This window comes from Rhinopithecus bieti, unplaced genomic scaffold (assembly GCF_001698545.2).
Source record: "Rhinopithecus bieti isolate Rb0 unplaced genomic scaffold, ASM169854v2 scaffold_15087, whole genome shotgun sequence".
NCBI classification, from domain to species: Eukaryota; Metazoa; Chordata; class Mammalia; order Primates; family Cercopithecidae; genus Rhinopithecus; species Rhinopithecus bieti.
In genome coordinates this window covers 3,425,791-3,447,844 of record NW_016808547.1, presented here as the reverse complement: position 1 = coordinate 3,447,844, position 22,054 = coordinate 3,425,791, and the positions used below count along the sequence as shown (strand labels likewise).

Genomic DNA, 22,054 nt, shown 5'->3' with positions numbered 1-22,054 from the left:
TCTGTGTGTTTGCTGAGTGTGTGTGGGTGTAGAGTGTGTGTGGTGGGTTTGGTGTGTGTGGGGCGTGTTTGGGGGGTGTCGGGTATGTGTGGTGTGTGTAGTGTATGTGTGTGGTGTGTGTTTGGTGTGTGTAGTGTATGTGTGGTGTGTGTGGTATGTGTGTTTGCTGGGTGTGTGTGTGTGTAGTGTGTGTGTGGTGTGTGTTTGGTGTGTGTGGTGTGTGTGTTTGCTGGGTGTGTGTGTGTGTAGTGTGTGTGTGGTGTGTGTTTGGTGTGTGTGGTGTGTGTGTGTGGTGGCTGTCGGTGAGTTTTTCCTGGCAGGGCTGCCCTGGGCAGGGAGGGGTGTGTACAGAAACCAAGGTGCAGGAGTATGGATGTTGGAGGACATGAAGTCTTTGGGGACGTGGAGAGGAGAGTGGCAGGGCCACTGGGATGCCAGGTTGTAGTGAGAGGACCCAGGCAGGGGATCCCCTGTGTGCTCACAGGGAGGGGACCCTCAGCTTCTGAAGCAGCTGAGTGAATAAATACAGGTGGGCAGCCCAGCCACCTTCCCATCTGAGGGTACTGTCTGGTGCCCTGGGGTTGGGCTGAACTGATAGGGCCAAGGGTAAGCTCAAGGAGCTGGGTGGCTTATGGTCCAGAGGCCCAGGCACTGTGGGGCCCAGAGGCCTGCACCAGTACCAGTGGCCAGAAGAGGCGTTCTGGCCAAGGTGGGTTAGTTGGCTCCTTCTGCTCCCTTCTGGGGTGGCCTGGGAAACAGGGTGACCCTGGAAGTGGACGTCAAAACTGACAACTTCCTCCACCTTTTACAGGCTTTTGAAAATCCTTGCTGTCTCTAGTGAGGCCGCGGGGTCCTCTCAACCCAGATCTGCCCCACACGGGCTCTGGTGACAAGAACGGGCAGCTTAGCGGCTGTTAGTTCTGGAAGAACCTCAGGCTGTTCACGAAGGAACAAGGGGCCCTCATGCTCTTGAGAGGTAAACATTCCAGGTGGGCCCCTTTTGGGAAACAGGAGCAGAGTACAGTCAGCTTCCCTTCAGCTGCCAAGAGGAGCACTTCTGTCCTGGGGTTTACCCAGCATTCTGGCCCCAAAGGGTCAGTCTGGAGGAAGTAGGGTCTGGGCACCGTCAACCTCCCTGCCTGAGGAGCACGTGTGGGTTCCTGGGGGCCCAGCCCTGCAGCGCTGCTCTGGGGGCGGAGTGTGGGCAGAGTGCTTACAGCTTCATAGGTGCCCGCACCACTTCCAGGAACCAGGAAGGCAACATGGGAGGGGTGGGGGCAGCAGGGGCCCAGAGCCTAGAGTCCCAAGTCCTCACGCTGGCTACTTCCAACAGACTGAAGGTCACTCAGCCAGCAAGGGGCTGAGCCAGCATGGCGCAATCTCTGCCTCTGGTGGGGGTGGTGTGGTCAAAGTGAGTCTGTCTTGAGCATCCCTGGCTGCTGTGATGCAGGGGCCAAGGGCTCTGGGGTGGCTTGTGATGGTATTCTGGGGTGCATAGCATTGACTTGGAAAAAAGTGGGCTGTAGCAGGACACTGGAAGTGCACAAGACCATCATTCCCTTACTCCTTGTGGAATGCCACTATGAGCTTGGATTTGTTTGTGGTAAGCACAGCTCTCTCTCTGGGGTCCCATCATTTCTGGGCAGGTGGTGAGCTGCAGCCTGACTTCTGGGGATGAGGCAGTGTGGTAGACGGAATGAGGAAGAGTTGTCACTCTGGAGTCAGCCAGACCTGGGTGTGAAGACCAGCTCTTACACTGCCACTAGGGCCTCCCCTAGAGCCTTCGGAGGGAGCACGACTCTTCCAACATCTTTTTTTTTTTTTTTTTTTTTAGATGGGGGTCTCACTCTGTCACCCAGGCTGGAGTGCAGTGGCTCGATCTCAATTCACTGCAACCTCTGCCTCCTACGCTCAAGCAGTCTTCCCACTTCAACCTCCCAAGTAGCTGGGATCACAGTTATGCGCCACCATGCCTGGGTAATTTTTTGTATTTTTGGTAGAGATGGGGTTTCACCATGTTGCCCAGGCTGATCTTGAACTCCTGACCTTAAGTGATCTGCCCACCTCGGCCTCCCAAAGTGCTAGGATTACAGGTATGAGCCACCGTGCCTGGCCTCCCTCTCACATCTTAATTTCAGACCAGAACTATGAGAGAATAATTTTTTTTTTTTTTTTTTTAAATGAGACGGAGTCTCCCTCTGTTCCCTAGGCTGGAGTGTGCAGTGGGTGATCTCGGCTCACTGCAACCTCCGCCTCCCGGGTTTAAGCGATTCTCCCACCTCAGTCTCCTGGGTAGCTGGGGTTACAGGAACCTGCCACCACATCTGGCTAATTTTTGTATTTTTAGTATTAATGGGGTTTCACCATGCTGGCCAGGCTGGTCTCCACCTCCTGACCTCAGGTGATCTGCCCACCTCGGCCTCCCAAAGTGCTGGGATTACAGGTGTGAGCCACCGTGCTCAGCCCATTCCTGTTTATTTAAGCCACCCAGTTTGTGGTATTTTTTCACAACAGCCACAGAAAATGAATACAGGTGATGCCTGTGCTGGGTCAGGGGTCCTGGGCAGGAGGACGGGGAGGAAAGTCTTGGAAAGCAAGAGGGTGGGCCCGGCTCACCATCTGCGTGATCTCCTCCAGCGTGATCTGGTTGTCACCTGGGTCCTCCTGGGTCAGAGTCCTAGGCAGGAATGAGAAGGCATGGTGAGCCCCACTTCACTCCTCTGCAGCCCCTCCCCAGCTCAGGCAGCCCCACATGGCCTCTGCTCTTACGCCCCTGTCCTCGTCATCCCCATTGCCAGGAGCACCCTTTCCTCTTCGTTCTTCACTCTCTTCTTCCTGATGGTCCTGACCCTCCTGGCTGTGGGAGGTCCCCTTCTGGGGCCCTCTCAGTCCCTGGGCTTTCTGCATCTGATTGGGTGGGAATGGCCTTTCTGCCACCTCAGACAGGGAGCCCTTGAGGGAGGGACTGTATCTGATTCAGCCCCATAGCTCTGGTGCCAGCATAGGACTGGACATTCAGCAGGCACTCCTGCGAGCACATGGATGACGGGATGCATGAGAGGAAGGAAGCACAGGGAGTGGGGAGGCAGCAGTATGGCAGCCACAGGCCCAAAGGAAGGACTGCAAGGATGGATTTGGGATTGCAGAGGAGAGTGATACCCATGGTGGGGAATAAGGGTGGAGTCTCAAAGTCAGGCCAAAGTGCCTCACGCTCACAGTGATGGCCTCAGAGTCACAGCTGGTGAGTGCCAACGGAGGCTGCGGACGCTGGAGAACCAGGCCTGTGCTGCATGGGGACAGTCGGGTCTGCAGGCCTGCTGGAGCTGCAGGGAGTGGCTCTCTGGATCAGCCTGGCAGAAGGCATTGTCGTGTATATCTTACAGCTGAGGAAATGGCCCCTCAGGGAACTGCCTCACCTGGGGTCCTGCAGCTGGAGCATGGTGGGCCTATGCTCCAAACCAGGGCAGCCAACTCCAGAGCTTGCTCTTTCATCGCACCCAGGGAACAGGCTCCCCTCCGAGGGTGGCTTTGATCAATATGCTCGGTGGGGGGCTCCACATACTCCTAAGGCCTCCTGGGAGGATGTGAGCAGTGGTTGTGTGCATGTGCATGCGCGCGTGCGTGTGTGTGTGCGCGCACACACTCTGGCCTCTGTACTGAAGATGGGGAGGTCTGAAAGAGATTTTAGGACTGTGAGCCTGAGGGAAGAATGGGCCCCAGCATGGGGCCTCGACGGCCTGGCTGGGGAGGAAGACTGGGCACTCTGGTCACAGGCAGGACTTGGTGGAAAGTCTGGGGAGGCTGAGGCCAGGCAAGAGGTGAGGAGGAAAGGCCAGGGCCCAAGCCCTCACACCTGGGCTGGGCTGGGAGCAGACAGGCTGAGTCGGTAGGTGCCCGCCACCCACTGAACAGCTTGTAGAAGTGACACCTGTGATCTCACCCCAGCCTTGAAGTGGGTGTTATTCACCCATTTTATGGATGAGGCTCAGAGAGGGGCCTTGCCCAGTTCACATGAGTCACTGGCTGAGCCAGCTCAGACATGGGGCTGCCTGACCCTGACCTCCGCCAGGAAAGGACAAGCATGGGTTTGAGGATAAACAACTGAACTGAATTCAATTCAACAGGCACTCCCTGAGCACCTACAAATCAGGCCTTGCCAGCACTGTTTAATAGATCTCTGCAGTGATGGCAGCGTCCTACACCCTGTACTGTCCAATGTAGGGGCTGCTAGCCACATGTCAGGGGTGAAGCTGAGGCTGCTGGGCTCATGTCATTGAGGAGCTGAACTTTAAATTTTATTTAACTTTCATTAAGATTTAAATAGCCAAGGCTGGGCACGGTGGCTCATGCCTGTAATCCCAGCACTTTGGGGGGCCGAGGCGGGCGGATTGCCTGAGGTCGGGAGATCGAGACCAGCCTGGCCAACATGGTAAAACCCTGTCTCTACTAAAAATAATAATAATAAAAAAGTTAGCTGGGCGTGATGACAGGCGCCTATAATCCCAGCTACTGGGGAGGCTGAGGCAGGAGAATTGCTTGAACCTGGGAGGTGGAGGTTGCAATGAGCCAAGATCGTGCCACTACATTCCAGCCTGGGCGACAAGAGCACACACACACACACACACACAAAAGATTTAAATAGCCTTGTGTAGCTAGCGCCTACCATATTGGATGGCACAGGCTAGACAGGGGTTAGCAGCTGTGGACACACATGCAGAAGTGTGCTGGGTTCTTGCTTCGAAGAGATCAAGGTCTGGCACAGGGTGGGGAGAGAGGAAAGAAGGACAAATGGACTACCCAGGCTTGAGCCTGTCCCCAAGAGCTCACCTCTACCCCAGCACTCCTACTTGGGGCTGTCCTTGACAAGGGCGCTCTTCACCTCCCTGGCCTCTGACCAGCCCACATGGAGGCAGAAGGCAGGGCTCCTGTCCCAGCAGGCAGTCCTGAGCCAGGAACCAGGTACTGCCTTTACCTGATGATGTTGGCTGCAGCCTTCCGCTCCTGGGTCAGGAGCTCCGGGTCGTGCATGACTTCTTCCAGGAAGCCGATCACCTTGCATTTGAGCTCATCGTTGGTTTCAAAGTCCTGCCGGGAAGGCATGATGGGTGGCTCTGGTTACTGTTTTTGAGCTGCCCTGAAGTGGTCTGGGCCCAGGCCAGAGGAGGGAGCTCCAGTTTCTATTCTGCCCAGGGCAGGCTGACCTGCCTCATTTCCTTTCTGCTGGCTTCCTGGCAGGGCATGAGAGGCTCTCCAGGCCTAGAAAATCTTAGATAAAGGCACTGGGGCCAGACCAAAGCCCATCCTTCAGCTGGCTGCACCCCGGGCCAGCGAGGCACAAACCTACCTGTACCCCTGCTACAGGCAGGGTGGATAGACAGAGGCTCATTGTCCCTTCCTTGTCCTTGGTTCCCTCCTAGGGAATCTGAGCAGTCCTCTGGGAACATCAGGGTGGCACACTTGATCTCCCTCCCTCCTGCTGCCCCACTGCCAGCCATCAGCTCACTCTGCCCGCAGCTGCTTTTGGAAGGCAGCTGGTTCCTGGGGCCATTGCCTGGTGGTCCCCAGCAGCCTGCCCAGGGAGGGCTCCCACCCACCTGAGAGTGCTTGGACACCCAGTGGCGGAGCACATTCAAGACACGATTGGTGGCTGCTCTGCGGATCACAAACTCCTTGTCTCCATTCCTTTGGTCTGGGGGAAACCCTGGCAGCATGCGTGGCAGAGGGGAGAGAGGACAGGTGAGGACAAGAAACAGAGCTTGACACTAGTCTGGATTTGCCTCTTGGATCTGGCTGAGCTGGCCTGAGAGGGTCATGGGCAGAGGGATAATAACATATTTAACAACCAGTGTCTGACCAATAGCACAGATGTCATGGCTTCTCAGTGGACATGGTCCATGCATGCCCAGCCTCTTCTAGACCTCTCCATCTTTCAAGAGCTGCTGGAAGGTTCAGGCAGCCTCCCAAGACAGAGCCATGCAGGCCCTCCCCAGGGACCAGAGCTCATGGGGGCCCCTATTCCAGTCTCTGCTGCAGGACCAAGGCTGCAGAAGTGGGAGGTGGGAGCATGGGGGAACAGAGGTTCCCACGGGCAATGGGCTTTACGTTGAGTAGAAGTTGGCCAAGTAGCAAAGGGCGATGGGTGGGAAGAAAGGGGCCTCCAGGCAGGAGGGTCAGCACTAGCAAATGCCTGCAGGGTGGAAGTTTGGGGGTGGGATGGATGGTATTCAGTTGGGAGCTGGAAGAGGAGGGTGCAGGGCAGGCTGTGCCCTAGATGTGCAGTGGCCCTGGCTCTAGGTGTGGGGTTCAGGCCCTGGGTGTGTGCAGAGCCCCAACCAGTGCAGAGAGGTGGGGATTGTGACCCCACACCTCCATAAGTGGAAGGCGGTGCCCAAGTCAAAATAATGATTCAGGAAGCTTCGTGTCCAGTGAGTGAATGTAATCAATTGAAGCAATTTAACAGGACCCACCTGTGCCTTCAGCAGCACACCTTAAACACCCACAGCAGAACAAGTCCCTGGGACCATGCTGGTTATCACCTGCCATTGGGGTTGACCATGGGGAGGACCCTGTGAGCGGAGACCACCCCACATACCTGCACTGGCTAAGGACATCCTCCGGTACTTCTCCTTGTTTGGGGTGCCCTCGTTGGCCCCCGCGGTTGCTATGGCAAAGGCGGAGGCAGCCGACAAGGCACTGCGGTTATTGTCCAGTTCGCGACAGGAGGTCATGACGACTCCATTGTTATAGGAAAAGAGCGGGAACTCTGCAGAGAGGAGGGAACGAACCCTCAGCTGTCTCCAGTCCCAACTCCTCAGGCTGTTAGAAAACCAGGGGTCCTGAGGCTAGACCAGCGTCAAGAGCCAGCAGGCTGTGTCTTCAGGGTACGAGGGCATGTTGGGTGGTGCTGGTTTGTGTGTGTGGGTCTCTCTGTGTTAGAATCTCTGGGGAGAGTCACACCACAACACCCTTAGGGCTGCCCCAGGATGGGGAGCACCCTCCTGCTTCTGAAGAAGGTCTCCAGTCACCCCTTCCATCTTTCTGCAGCTCTCAACCCCTTCACATCTCAGGTCCAGCTGGGCACGGGCCTGCCTGAGGGCAGCATCATGAGTTTTCTTACTCTCTCAGTCTACTTGGGATTAACACATAACCTGTTCAATGTCTGACATCCGTAACAATTCATACTGATGGGCTCATGGGCACAGTGGGATGGAGAGAAGATGGCTCTTGGAGTCCAGTCACCTAAGTTGAAATTCTCCCTTATCCCCTACTAGCTGTGTGACCTTGGCTAAGTTATTTAGCCTCTCTGGGTTTCAGCAATCTCCTTTGAATAACAGGGATAAAGCTTCAAAAGGTGGATATAAAGATTAAAGGCGATAATATAGATGAAAATACTTTGTATTAGGTGAAAAGCTATATAAATGCTATGGAATATCATTGCTATTAGTAATAAGAATAATAATAATTTTTAGTAGTAATGACAGGAGAAGCCTACTCCTGAAACCTTTGGTTTCATCTTGTCTCTGGAAAGCAATCCAGACTAAGACAAAATAGCAGATTTATGCTGTGAGGCACAGATGATTTATTTTAAGGACTCAAAGCTTATTTCTGAAATTTGGCTCTCCATAGGCTCTGTTTCTGTGTGTCTGAGCAGCTGTGGCAGGGCTACAGTGCGTTTGGGCAGTTTCTCTCTAAAGTTCGATGACCCCGTTACCTATCGGGTTTCTTTTGAAGGCCTGGATAGTGGGGAGCTCAGGCTGCAGGCTGCCCTTTGCACGTGAGAGCAGGGGCATTGGAGAAAGCTGTGTGAGGAGGGGCTGCCTGGGAGGTGGGTCCCCTTGGAGCTCTCTCTCACCATTGGGTATCTCACAACCCCCTTGTATAGGGGAAAGGGCTTTATGAAAACCAGAGACCAAGACTGCTTCTCAAGGGCCCTTCAGGATCAGGAGTCTGAGACTGCAGGTGAGCAATGCCACCACCTCTTGGAGTCTTTCTCCTGATTTGAAAAACCTGGCCTTTCTGCAAGGTTGTCAAGATGATGAAAGGCGCCTGCGCAGAGCCTGACACGCAGTTCAGGAAGCACCTTCTGAATCAGGATCTTCCATGAATGAGCCCTAGATGCTGAGCTTCCCTGCCCACCTGTGCTGGGTGGGCTCAAGGCAATCTTGTTTGAAGTTGGGAGAGTGACTTGGTTGAGTTGAAGAGCAGGATCTACCCAGCCAATGTTCTAATGCCCACAGCCCCTTCCCCCGGGGTGGGGCGGGTGGGTCATGAAACATCAGAAAAGTTACTGCTCCTAGGAGCCACTCATAAAGCATAAGGGATGACACCCACTTGCCTGGACTCGACTTGACCTGCTGCCCTCTCCCAAACTGGAAATCTATTTGTGGTTTTGAACTGGTGCATTGTACCTGAAGAATTTTTGCTTTTGACTGATTTGGGTGTTGTTGGAGATTTAGTTGGTGATGTTTCAGTATCACCATCATCACTCTGGTTTTGATCAATATCTGACTCCTCTCTCATGGACACTTCTGAGCCTGGGAGAAAAGAAATAAATAATTTTACTTTTCTCAATTTTAATTTTAAAATTTAAATATGTTTTTAAAATTATGTCTATAATTTACTGAAGCAAAACAGAGTAAGCTTGCGATACAGCTGCTGGAGACAGTTTAACAGCTTTGTTTCCCACAGGACTTATCAGAACCTTTCTCTTGCTAACGAGCACCGTCAATCTCCAAGATGGCTTTTGCTCTGCCAGGGCTTCTCAAACCTTACCAGACACACCCGGGGATCTTGTCAGAATGCAAATTCTGACAAGATCAGGGGTCTCAGGTGGGGCCTGAGAGTCTGCATTTCTAACAAGTTCCAGGTGAGGGCCTCTCTTTTTTTTGGCGAAGCTTCTTAGTTAAGGTGACCATCTGCTCCAGTTTTCCTCTGCTTTTTACCTATTGCCCCATGCCCCTGGTCACTCTTAAAAAATGTCCTGTCTCGGACAATTAATTATAGAGGCTTCCTAATCTTGGGAGACTCATGGTCCACACACCCTGGGGAAGCTGATGAATTATATTAAAAGCCTAGGTCTGGCACAGTGACGTCTTGGTCAGAAACTCTTAACTGCTCTGGGCCTCAGTTTTCCCACATAGAAAGTGGATGTAGTTGCATCTGACCTTGAGAACCCAAAAAAGCCACAGGTCTTCTCTTTAGACAATAATGTCCACACGCACACACATGCACACACGTATTTATACATACATAAATACACATACACATACACACACACACACACACACTGTTTGGCACACAATTAGGTTCATGGGCTCCTGGATCATCAACCAAGAAGCCTGGTACAAGATAATTTCTCAGGACTGCCTTGCGTTACATTTCAGAATGTGAAATTATAAAATTTCTGGTAGGCCATTTCCTTGGTTACTGACTTTCAGTTGCACACACCACCCATTAACTGCATGTGCCACAGTGAGTGTTACTTGGTAAGGAGCCTGGTGGAGGCTTTATCTCACCCCAGCTGTGCCCTCTGCTGGGGTGCCCTCTGCCTTCCCTCTTGACAGCTTAGAGGAGAGAAATCCTTCCCTCTTCAAAGGCCTTCTCCTCAAAGCCTGGGGCATCTGACCAGCCCTGGTTTGCACGTGGGTGTGTGCACATGCTCTCATGTGCTAACCAAGACAACGCTGGTGGCACCCAAGATGTGGCCTGATCAGATCTAAAACAGAACCAGGCCTAACACTTTTAGAACGGTCAGGAAAAACCGTGAGAGTAGGGAGGCTCCAACCTGTCCTGGAATTATCTCCAGCCTGTCCTGGAATTATCTCCAGCCTCTGTCTCACACCCAGCATTTCAGGTCTGCCTGGCATCCAGCTGTCCCCGAAACACACAAGGCCTTTCTTTTTTTGCTCCTCAGTCATTCCCATCCTGTTCCCATGGTCTAGAATGTTCTTTCCTCTTGGTAAAAATCAAGATCGAACAGTTCTTCCAGGAATCCTTCTATGACACCCCCAATGGTGTTCTCACCCCAACCTCTGTGTCCCTCGAGCATCCCCCTAACACACGCCATTCATATCAGGTGTCCACATTTCAGTGTCTGGTCTGAGTCCTCAGCCAGACTGAATCCCAGGGGGCAGGAGCTGCTGACGACCTCTTCTCTCCTGGGCCCTGAATGGTCCTGGCCCAGGCCCCGTCCTCTGCAGACATGGACAAACACAGGGATGCCGCAGGATGCTGTGGTCAGGGCAGAGGGATGCCTAAATTGCTCATGATGGGAACTGACACTCATCTAAAGTGTGGTGATGCCCTGGGAATTTCTGCCTGCCTCCCCCCGCAGCCTAGGCTCCCTCATAGGGCTACCTCTCTGCACCGCGCAGACTCTGTGCTGCCTCCACGATCTGCCTGGTGGGACCCCCAGCCTCTCCGTTCCTTCCCCATGGGAGCAGGAAGAGCAGCCCTGAGGCCTTGTTGGGCCAGGCTGAGCCTCAGTGGGGCTGGGAGGCTGGGGGGCAGCTCCGACGGCAATGGCCACTCACTCTGCTTGCTGAGCACCGAAGGGTCTTCGGGCTTCTCAGGGGTCGTATCGCCCTCATCTGGAATCTTGTTGGTGAAGCTGCTGGACACATAGAGCTTGCTGGTGTCCAGTGTGGCCTTGCTGAAGGGCGACATGGCCGAGTACATGCTGGTGTAGCCATTGGAGCTGCAGCTGAGGGCGGCCAGGTCCAGGGCCTTGCCGCCGGTGATAATGGGGATGTTCAGGGAGAGCTTCCGCCGGCGGCTTGGCGATGATGTCTTGGTGATGGACAGAGGTGGTGGCGAGGAGAACTTGCGGGTGGCGCGCGGGGACTTGGGGGGGTCACCGTACAGAAGCTTGTTGTTCTGGCCACTGGCAAACAGAAGCTCCAGCGACCTGTTGGGAGGGCGGGGGTGGGGGTGAAAATGACAGCGTAGGCCTGCCTGCCCTCCTAGGCCTGGGGGCTGTCTCCAGCGGGGTTCGGAGTGGCAGCAATGGCTCCATCATTCTCATGATCCCTGAAACCGAAGCCTGAGCTGATCTGAGCAGGGACAATGTGATTAAATGGCCTGGGGCCAAGGGTCCTGCTCTGGATGGTTTGGGCAGAGGATATGGAGCTTCTATGCTCCGTCCCCCACCCACTCAGGGCAGCAGCTGCAGCATCTGACCTGAAGTGCTAAGGGTCCCCTGACCTGCAGGCTGTGCAAAACCCCCTCCATCCCACACAGGGCCTGCTCCCGCCTACATATTCTGGCCTCATCTTTAGAGAGGTCCTCAGGCGTGGTTTGTGGAATGAGGAAGCTGAGGCTCAGAGGCAGGAAATGACTCATCTGATGCCTCCTACTCTAAACCCAGGGTCCTTTCCACCTGCCATGAGGCTTGAGTGGCCCTATATGCAAACTTAGGGGGATGGGAAGCTGAAAGTGTCCCCTGCTATCCTCATGACAGGGTCCCACTTCAGGCCAGGCTGGAAACAGGTTACACATCCAGAACAATCATAGCTTGTTTCATCAAGGCTGTCTGCTCCACGTTGCGCACAGGATAGGATTTCTCTCTTAACCCTCACTGTTGCCTCAGAACGTAGGCACTCTTAGTCCTACAGGATAACTGTAGGAATGTCATAGGCAGGAAACTGAGGCTCAGAGAGGTTAAGGGACTCAGCCAAGGCCACAGGGCTGAGAGCAGTCTCTGAACCAGCCTCTTTGTTCTGCAGGGCACTGCTGCTGGGCCCCTGGGAATGATCTCGGTGACTTTTAGGGTAAATCCATCCTGGATAGGATGTTTTCTTCTGCTTTCTCAGAGCCCTGGGAAGCGGATCATTGAGGTGTCAGAAGTTCATGGCAGAGAGGCAAGATGTGCCCTGCCCCAGTGAGTCCTGAGGTGGGGGTAGGAGGAGAGAGCAAAAGAGGGAATGGGTGTATTCTGGGTCATTGCATTGCTCTGGCAGCAGAGGTGTGGGTTGGGGGAGGAATGGTGAGGTTCCTGGGGAGCCCTGGGGAGCCAGTGTGATTCAGGAGCTCTGCTCCAGGCAGCCCTAGAGCTGAGGCTCTGGCTTCATGTCTTGCCTAGGGTGTTTTGGGCTGGGGCACTCAGAGAACCTCTGAGCCTCTGAGGGCTGGGATGGGCTGTCCACAACTGGGATCTGGGCAGGTGGCCTCTCAGAAAAGATAATCACCTACCATTCCTGGATGGGCTCCTCCTGGAGCAGTGAGGCCCATCAGGGGCCTGAACCAATCCCTGAACTTGACCTACTGTTGGGCAGCCTTGACCAAGTCCTTCATTGCTCCATGTCTCTTGGGAAGCCAAGGCTAAGGTGGCCGGCATTCCTTATGTTGACTCACTCCAATTAGGCCAAAAAGGGCTCCATCGTTTCTCAGAGTAGGAGGTGGCCCAAGCAGAGCAGGAGTAAGATTCCCTTCTCTCTTCCTTTCTTCCTTCCTCCCTCTCTCCCTTTATTTTTCTTTTTCCCTCTCCCTCTCTCCTTCTGTCCTCCCTCCCCTCATTTCCTTTCTCTTTTTTCACCAAAGGAAGCACTGTCCTTTTATGAGGGTGGGACCCTGTGCTTCCAGGAGTGGGGCTAAGAGGTGAGAGCACCCTTCACACCCCAGGATCCCTGCAGGTGGAGATGGAAGAAGCTGAGACTGAGCAGTAGCACCAGACAGGTGAGCTATCCCTGCCTCTCTGCAGAGGGAAGCTTGGTTCCAGGGGAGAGGGGGCAGTGGCAGTGAGCATCACACAGCTCCCCAGCACATGTTACTGCTGCACCCCCAGGGACCTTCCAGGTCACCCCCCGACCCTGTGCAAGCCCAGTTTTCCTCCAAGACTTGGAAGCTCTGTGGGCATAGGAGGATAGGGCACCTCAGCCACCTGGCAGGGATGGCACTGATGGGCTTCTTGTAGATGGTAATGAGCTTGTCCAGGACCACGACGGCGGTGGTGAAGACCCGGTAGGAGTGCAGGAAGGTGTTGAGGAAGTCGATGCTCAGGAAGCGCAGGTCTGTCAGCCTCTCCAGCAGCCGCTCCACGCTGGCGTAGCGGATCTGAAGCACTTTGCAGGAGTTCATGGTTTTGCTGAAGCGAATGTCAACATCATCACAATATAAGGATGCGTCAGACCTGAGAGGGGAGGAAGGACGCAGGTGACATGGGTCTAAAGGCATCTGAATGGTATCCACCAGGCCTGCTCATCACTGCTTCCCCCACACACTGACAGCCCAGGACGGTCTTATTAAGAGAACAAGCTTGGGAAGGATGACATTGAAGGAGGAGTACAACTTCGTTTTCCAATATCCTAAAACCCTCCATTATAAAACCCCTAGAAGTACAGGAGGAATGTTACAAACTTAAAAACGTGTTGTTGAGTTCACAAGATACAAGGAACTCTGTTCACACAAATGTGTACGTGAATGGGGTGCAGTGGCTCACGCCTGTAATCCCAGCACTTTGGGAGGCTGAGGTGGGAGGATCACTTGAGGTCAGGAGTTCGAGACCAGCCTGGTCAACATGGCAAAACTCTGTCTCTGGTAAAAATACAAAAGTTAGCTAGGTGTGGTGGCGCATGCCTGTAATACCAGTTACTCAGGAGGCTGAGGCACAAGAATCGCTTGAACCCGGGAGATGGAGGTTGCAGTGAGCCGAGACTGTGACACTGTCCTCCAGCCTGGGTGACACAGCAAGACTGTGCCTCAAAAAAAAAAAAAAATGTGTACATGAACGTTCTTAGCAGCATTATTCATAATAGCCCGCCCCAAAGTGGAAACCACCCAGGTGTCCATCAGCTGATATGTGGAAAAACAAAATGTGGTCTATTCGATCTGCTAGCAGCTGCCAAGATGTGAGGACAAAGGGGCTGAGATGGGTGTGAACTTGCAGGGGTCTTGTTTCAGCTGCTTGTGAACTTGAGGTCAGCAGCCGCTACAGGGCGTAGTGGGAATCAGTGGCCCTGAAGGCTGCTGTACCACACAGCGCCCTCTGGTGGTTCAACCACTGGAATCGTGTTTTATTGGTCATCCAATGGGAGCTATCAGGACTCTTGAGCAACTGTGGGTTTTCATTTTTTTGGACATTGTCTTTGTCATCATGTTTTACTTTTTGTTTTGACTACCAAGAATCTTAGAATCAAATATAGTGCTCATTACTTTTTATTTACTTCTTTATTTTTTGTTTGTCCTTATTACATACTGTTGGCTGTATCTAGTTTTTGTTTTTTGTTTTTTTTTTAATGAGACAAGGTCTCATTTGCCCAGGCTGGAGTGCAGTGAGGTGGTGCAATCCCGGCTCACTGCAGCCTTGCCCTCTTGGGCTCAAGCGATCCTCCTGCCTTACCCTTCCCAGTAGCTGGGATTACAGGTGCATGCCACTATGCCTGGCTGATTTTTGTATTTTTTGGTAGAGACATGGTTTCACCATGTTGCCCAGGCTGGTCTTGAATTCCTGGGCTCAAGAGATCCTCCCACCTTGGCCTCCCAAAGTGTTGGGATGTCAGGTGTGAGCCACTGTGCCCAGACTATCTAGTTTTTTCTTTTCTTTTCTTTTCTTTTTTTTTGGACATGGAGTCTTGCCCTGTCACCCAGGCTGGAGTGCCTCTGCCTCCACGATTCAAGTGATTCTCCTGCCTCAGTCTCCCGAGTAGCTGGGATTACAGGCACACACCACCATGCCCAGCTAATTTTTGTATTCTTTGTAGAGACGGGGTTTCACCATGTTGGCCAGGCTGGTCTCAAACTCTTGACCTCTTGATCCACCTGCCTCGGCCTCCTAAAGTGCTGGGATTACAGGCGTGAGCCACTGCACCTGGCTCACCTGTTCTTTCGAGGATATCTTCTACCTAGGAGTGTAGATAGTGCTCAGAGGAAGCGAGCAAATGGACATAGCCTCCCTTTCACACTATCTTTCTTAAATGCTTTTCTTTGGAAGCATTCTTGGGATTTGAAATAAACAAACAACCTTTATTGAGCACCTTCAATAAGCAGGGTGGGGGGATTTCTTTTTAGGATGAGAACAATATGGGAAAAGCACAGGGCCTGAAAGGATACTGCAGTTCAAAAAGAGACCATTCCAAAGAAACTGAGGAAATGCTGCCTTCTAAGTTAGCTTTGCTGCAAGACACAAAACGTTTTAGAAGACTCCTGATTTGGTTTCCACCAAGATGCAGGAAAATATGCACTGCATCTATGGGACCTCGAGAAGCAACCATGAAGAGGGAGTAATCCGATGTCAGAAGGATTTCCTGGATGTGAAAAACAAGAGTGCTGAATTGAAGGCTGGGATGAATTCAGGAAATGGCAGATCGGACAATCAGAAAATCAGAGTGGTCTATTAAACACATTTGTGGAAGTGCCCTAGAAATCAGAGAAGGACAAAGAGGTTGAAATGAGAGAAAATGGAAGCAACACACAGTGGACAGAGAGAGGACCTCTCACTGCTGTGAGACAAAGTAGCAAACGAGAGAAGCCACGCCTGCTCATTTCTGCTTGATGGCATAACTCCACAAGGCCCCCGACTCTGTGATGATGTGCAGCTCTCTGGAAAGATGCTTTGAGGACAAAGGAGGCCAGAGCATATGGCCTCCCAGGTCTCTTGCCTGAGTCTCTATTCTCCCTACAAGATAAATGACCCTTGTCCTTGCCTTTCCCAAACATAAGATGACGTCTGATGGGATTAGTGAGGATGCCTCTGTCATCTCTAACCAGATGTATTCTCATGCCCAAACCTTTATGTGATTCTGCTTCAATGTCACTTCTCAGCAAGTCTGATGTGATTCTGCAGGTGCTGAACCCCCTACGTGCATGTAAGCTGGCTGAAACACTGTGCTGGGATCTGATAGGACCTCCCTGAAGGGCGGCTCCCGGGCTGCCAGCCTCCGTCTATAGTCCTCAGGAAGGCTTCTAAAGAAAAGAAACCTGAATTCTTTAAAAGCTTGATCATTTTTCCTTTAGTCAACACTAAAAGTCTCAAAAGGAAGGCGAGAAACTGTGAAGAAGCACTAATAAAAGAAATACTGGGCTGGAGGAAGTGCCTGGGACAGCAACATCGAGTAAGGGCTACGTCCAGCCCTGGAGGCTGAAGGGGCTCAGGAACTGTCTCTCAAATGAAGCCAAGTCATTCCCACTGGGCTGCATGTTTCAGAGGGAGAGGACAGCCACTCCCATATCATGGATCCCAAAGCATCCAGCCCAGGCCTGGCATCCAAATAGGGATCATCTGACCCCTCTGGCAAGGGTTTGCTTCTAGCACCTTTTCTGTGGGCTTCTGCTTACTGGAGGGGGAAGAGAAAGTGAAGAAAAGCCCCCACATTCTCTACTCCTTCCTGTCCCTTTCCTTCTCTGTTTTTTTTTTTTTTTTTTTTTAAGACGGAGTCTCGCTCTGTCACTCTGTCACTCAGGCTGGAGTGCAGTGGCGCCATCTCCGCTCACTGCAAGCTCTGCTGCCTCCCGGGTTCATGCCATTCTCCTGCCTCAGCCTCCTGAGTAGCTAGGACTACAGGTGCCCACCACCATGCCCGGCTAATTTTTTTTTTTTGTATTTTTAGTAGAGACGGGGTTTCACCATGTGTTAGCCAGGATGGTCTCCATCTCCTGACCTCGTGATCCGCCCACCTCGGCCTCCCAAAGTGCTGGGATTACAGGCGTGAGCCACTGTGCCCAGCCCCTTTTCTGTTTTAAACCTCACAATCACTGTTGGTTCCAGTGCCTCTGGTAACTCCAATACTCTTTTTTTTTTTTTTTTTTTTTTTGAACGGAGTCTTGCTCTGCCGCCCAGGCTGGAGTGCAGTGGCCGGCTCTCAGCTCACTGCAAGCTCCGCCTCTTGGGTTCAAGCCATTCTCCTGTCTCAGCCTCCCGAGTAGCTGGTTTTTTTTTTTTTTTTTTTTTTTTTTTTTTTTTTTTTTTTTTTTTTTTTTTAAAAAAAAAATTGAGATGGACCCCTGCTCCTGTCCCGCGCAAGGCTGGAGTGCAGTGGTGCAATCTTGCGTCACTGCAACCTCTGCGCCTCCTGGGTTCAAGTGATGTCTCCTGCTCAGCCCCTCCCAAGTAGCTGGGATAACAGGCGGGCCCCACGCCGCCCACCACCACACCCAGCTAATTTTTTGTATTTTAGTAGAGACGGGATTTCACTGTGTTGCCCAGGTTGGTCTGGAACTCCTGACCTTATGATCTGCCCACCTTAGCCGCCCAAAGTGCTGGGATTACAGAGTGAGCTACCGCACCTGGCCTCTTTTTTGTTTTTTTGAGACAGAGTCTCACTCACTCTGTCGCCCAGGTTGGAGGGCAGTGGTGTAATCTCGGCTCATTGCAATCTCCATCTCTGGGGCTCAAGTGACTCTCCTGCCTCAGACTCCTGAGTAGCTGGGATTACAGGCATGCACCACAATGACTGGCTAATTTTTTGTATTTTTAGTAGAGATGGGGTTTCACTATGTTGGCCAGGCTGGTCTCGACCTCCTGACCTCAATTGATCTGCTTGCCTCAGCCTCCCAAAGTGCCAGGATTACAGGCAAGAGTCACCACACCCGGCAATATCCCCAATATTCTGTAGAACTATCCTGTACTTCCGCTTCCCTGTATGCAAAATGGGAGGGTGCATTAAAGTAGGCAGACTGGTGGCAGTGGCCCAGGACTATGTTTCCAGACTCAACACAAGAGAGTGCTGTGATCCATTAGCAATGTCTGCCAGGGGCTTTGGATGGGAGATGACTGGCTTGAGTGCCAGATACTTGCTATCCCTGCTAGAAAGTGTATTCAGTGCCTTAGAATGTGAACATTTTCTCATTGGAAATTCAGATCTGCTTCTCTCTGATCTTCCAACACTTCTTGATGAATGCTCCAAGTGGTATTCCTGTCTCCCAGGCATCAATGACAGGCGTTGCCTGAAGGGAAAAGGACTTTCTCTTTCTTTTTTTCCCAGGGACAGTGCCCCCACCTTGAGTCTACCTGCTCTTGAGGTCACATGTTGGGGCAGAGCCTCAGCCCCAGGAGCTTGGCAGGTGGAAGAAGACTTTTCAGTTTTGGGTTGCTGGTGGCTGACCTGAGACCCTGACCGCTACATCCACCCACAGAGCTGCTGTGGTAAGGCCTGGATGCATCATGTTGGGGGCTAGTGGGAGTACTTGGGCCACATAGGGTGTATGCCTTTGTCTTGCAAACCCAAAATCAGGATGCTGTTGACTCACAGTCTGAGAGTAGGGAACTGTACTAGAAACTCAGCATGTTTTGGGAGACATATGGGAGGAATACCCCCAACTCCCCGCCTATCATCCCTACACCTTTCTCCAGCTAGGCTCTCCACTCCCCACTCTCCCCATCAGAGTGGCCAGCAGCAGGGAGCCTGCCACTCCCCTGGTTTGTCTCTATCACCTACAGAACAAAGCCCCACTCCTCGCCTGTCACATTACGGTGATCTGACCCTTGCCCACTGCTCCAGCCCCATCTTTCACTACGTCGTATGGATCGCTATATTATTTAAGAAAGTCAAATTGGGCCATAAAAGTAAGAGAAATAAATAAGGAAGATAGATGAAGCTAAGTACAGAAGACTTACACTAGACACAGTATACCAAGGAGAGCACCTGCATGCTGAACACAGGAAGGGACAGAGGGACCAAAGGCACTAAATAGCCACAAGGCGCCAAATATTGATGCTATGCTTAATATTCATGGGGCATATGGGACATTCAAATTTATTAGGTCTTAAGTCAGCCACCTATTGGTGATGGCTATTCTGACCCTTTGTGGCCCCTGCCCAAGAAATGCAGAGAAAGGTGTAGCTGTTCTCCAGGTGAACTGATGGCTGCAGCTGTGGCCAGGCCTTCGCCCCTACACCGGGGAGAGGGCAAGTCTGTGCCATTGGCCCAAGTGTTTTCCATCGCATGGGCTCCTTGGTTCAAACTTCACTCCATCAGCAGCTATCCCATCTCCTTTCCCTGGTGTCTTGCTATGTGTTTGTAATTGATACACCATTAGCCAGGTGTGGTGGTGCACACCTGTAGTCCTAGCTACTTGGGAGGCTGAGGTGGGAGGAACACTTGAGCCCAGGAGGTTGAGGCTGCAGTGAGCTGAGATCACACCACTGCACTCCAGCCTGGGTGACAGTGAGACCCTGTCTCAAAAAAAAAAAAATCAATACTCTAGGCCCCAAAATGAAGCATCTTAACTTAGCCTATGAATCTATTCCAAAGCCTCTAGAATAGTTTGTCTGGTAGTGTACCTGGAGACCACAATTGCCTTCATGACATGTCACTCTCCCCAACCCTGCACTCTCCCCAAACACCATGCACTTTTTTGCCTCTGAACCTATGTTCATGCTGTGCCCTCTTTCCAGAATGCCCTTCCCCCTCAGTCATTTAGCAAAGTCCAACTGATCCTTCCAGGCCAGCTCTGATGTCCCATTCCATAAGAAACCATCCTTAACTGTGCCAGGTAGATCTGTCACTCATCCTCTGGACCTCACCTGGATTACACAGATTCCATTCTGCAGCATGCGCTACACTGCTTTCTAATACTCTCTCTCTGTGTCTCTCTCTCACTAAACGATGAATTTCCCGAGGACAGAGACCCCACCTGCTCATTTCTGCTTCCCTGGTCCCCTCACTGGTCCTCCTGTGAAGGAAGCCAGGCTTTAGATTGGTAGCAGATGGGTCTTTAAAGTTGTCATTTTAATCTGGACATTCCATTCACTTTATCACCATCACAGTTCAAAATTTTGTTATTTTTTCTTTCATAGGTGATTTTAATTTTATTAAAATTAATAACATTTTAAATAAATTTTATATTATTTATATAAAATTATAATTATTATAGTATATAAACTTATATTATATTATATTATATTATATTATATATACATATATAATATATACATATATAATATACATATATATAAAACATATATACATATATACATGTGGTGAGGTCTCGACTCAATGCCACCTCTGCCTCCTAGGCTCAAGTGATTCTCCCATCTCAGCCTTCTGAGTAGCTGGGATTACAGGCATGTGCCACCAGGCCTAATTTTTGTATTTTTAGTAGAGATGGGGTTTCACCATGTTGATCAGGCTGGTCTTGGACTCCTGACCTGAAGTGGTCCACCCGCCTTGGCCTCCCAAAGTTCATCTGGTCCTTTGGCTGTCTCAATGTGCACCCTTTCCAGAGCATGAGTGGGTACTCGCTAAACATATAATGGTAATTGAGTGGATACTCACTAAACATATAATGGTAATTCCAGCTGTGAGTTTTATTGGATTATTGAAACGGATCTAGGAGGTAGGTAGGTATTGTCATGTCCCCCATTTACAACGTGAGAAACCCAAGCTCAGAAAGGTTAAGCGACTTGTCTGTAGTCACACACAAAGCTAGGGCTGGTGACCAGGGCTGTTGCTTTCGAGGCCAGACTTTCCTGCTGTACCCCACCACCTGTTCAGCGATGTAGTCATGAGGGGAATAATTCCTTATCAACTTGTGCAGAGGCTCAAAGACCTGGTGGACCTGAAACTGCCTCGGCTAGCTCCCGGCACACAGTAGGTTCATAAAGGGCTCGCTTCACATCATGCTTGACTTCAGATTGGTGGCGAGTGGAAACAAAGGATTTCACACATTAAATCATGTTCTGCATTAAATGCATTAACTCTGCGGTTCGCCAGAGCATGTATGTGAAGTAGCAAAGAGGCCTGGGCTACCCAGATGATTATTCTGGCAACAGCAACATGGCCCAGGTGGGAACACAGTCCTAGCATGCGCCAGGTGAGCAAGGCAGGCTCAGAACTCAGAGATGGGAACTGAGGTCAGAGAGCCACTGGGCTTCAGGGTTGGGGCAGAAAGAGGGTATGGTGAGGGGTTAGGCATGCAGGTGGCTGCAAGATAATTGTGCCCGATGCAGGTGAGGGAGGATGCATGACCCAGGGCTTGGAGAGCTGCATTTAGTAGGACACCTGCTAAATCCCTCTTGTCTCTGGGGATTGTTCAAACAAACACAGTGGTCCTGGAGCCTGTGTTTTGGTTTTTCTGGTTTTGAAATGTTCTATGTATTCATTTTTTAATTAGGAAAAGAAAAATAGTTGTTAAAAAAGAGTACATAAAGTTTCATTCCTAATGTTATATTTTAAACAGCCAAATACAAAAATAATCCACATGTACAAAACAGATGACCCATAACAAAACTAAGCCAAAGCCCCATAATAGAAAACTAAAAAAAAAAAAAAAAAAAAAAAAAAAAAAATAGATGTTGACGTGGGTGTGGTGAAAAGGTAACACTTCTCCACTGCTGGTGGGAATGAAAACTAGAACAGCCACAATGGAAATCAGTGTGGAGATTCTTTAAAGAACAAAAAGTGGAACCACCATTTGATCTAGCAATCCCACTACTGGGTATCTGCCCAGAGTAAAAGAAGTCATTAGGCAAAAAAGATCCTTGCTCACGCATGTTTATAACAGCACAATTCACAAAAATGTGGAACCAACCCAAATGTCCATCAATCAATGAGTGGATAAAGAAATTGTGGTATACATGTATATATATATAAGATGGAATACTACTTAGCCAAAAAAATGAAGGAATTAATGGCATTCACAGAAACCTGGATAGGACTGGAGACTATTAGTCTAAGTGAAATAACTCAGGAATGGAAAACCAAACATTATATGTTCTCACTGATAAGTGGGAGCTAAGCTATGAGGATGCAAAGACATAAGAATGACACAATGGACTTTGGGGACTCAGGGCGAAAGGGTAGGAAGAGGGTTAGGGATAAAAGACTACAAATTGGAGCCAGGGGCAATGGCTCACGCCTGTAATCCCAGCACTTTGGGAGGCTGAGGCTGGCGGATCACGAGATGGTTAGGAGATCGAGACCATCCTGGCTAACACAGTGAAACCCTGTCTCTACTAAAAATACAAAACATTAGCTGGGCATGGTGGCAGGTGCCTATAGTCCCAGCTACTCAGGAGGCTGAGGCAGAAGAATTACTTGAACCTGGGAGGCGGAGGTTGCCGTGAGCCGAGATCGTGCCACTGTACTCCAGCCTGGGTGACACAGTGAGACTCTGTCTCAAA

The 22,054-nt window shown here is 51.1% G+C and overlaps 1 protein-coding gene across 5 annotated transcripts in view; it reads right to left on the bottom strand.

The window, feature by feature from the left end:
• The window catches only part of RASGRF1 (Ras protein specific guanine nucleotide releasing factor 1), a 126,639-nt gene that overhangs the window by 29,424 nt on the left and 75,161 nt on the right, over positions 1–22,054 (bottom strand). For 3 of the 5 annotated variants that reach the window (XM_017886868.1, XM_017886871.1, XM_017886870.1), the window contains exons 14-20: positions 12,869–13,126; positions 10,533–10,906; positions 8,409–8,534; positions 6,593–6,763; positions 5,595–5,701; positions 4,973–5,085; positions 2,617–2,677 (exon numbers count right to left, since the gene is read on the bottom strand). In XM_017886868.1, the coding sequence (XP_017742357.1) occupies positions 2,617–2,677; positions 4,973–5,085; positions 5,595–5,701; positions 6,593–6,763; positions 8,409–8,534; positions 10,533–10,906; positions 12,869–13,126 (1,210 nt within the window). Of the gene's footprint in view, positions 1–2,616; positions 2,678–4,972; positions 5,086–5,594; positions 5,702–6,592; positions 6,764–8,408; positions 8,535–10,532; positions 10,907–11,444; positions 12,376–12,868; positions 13,127–22,054 lie in introns of those variants that run through there. The other 2 variants (XM_017886869.1, XM_017886872.1) reach the window with 2 other exon arrangements.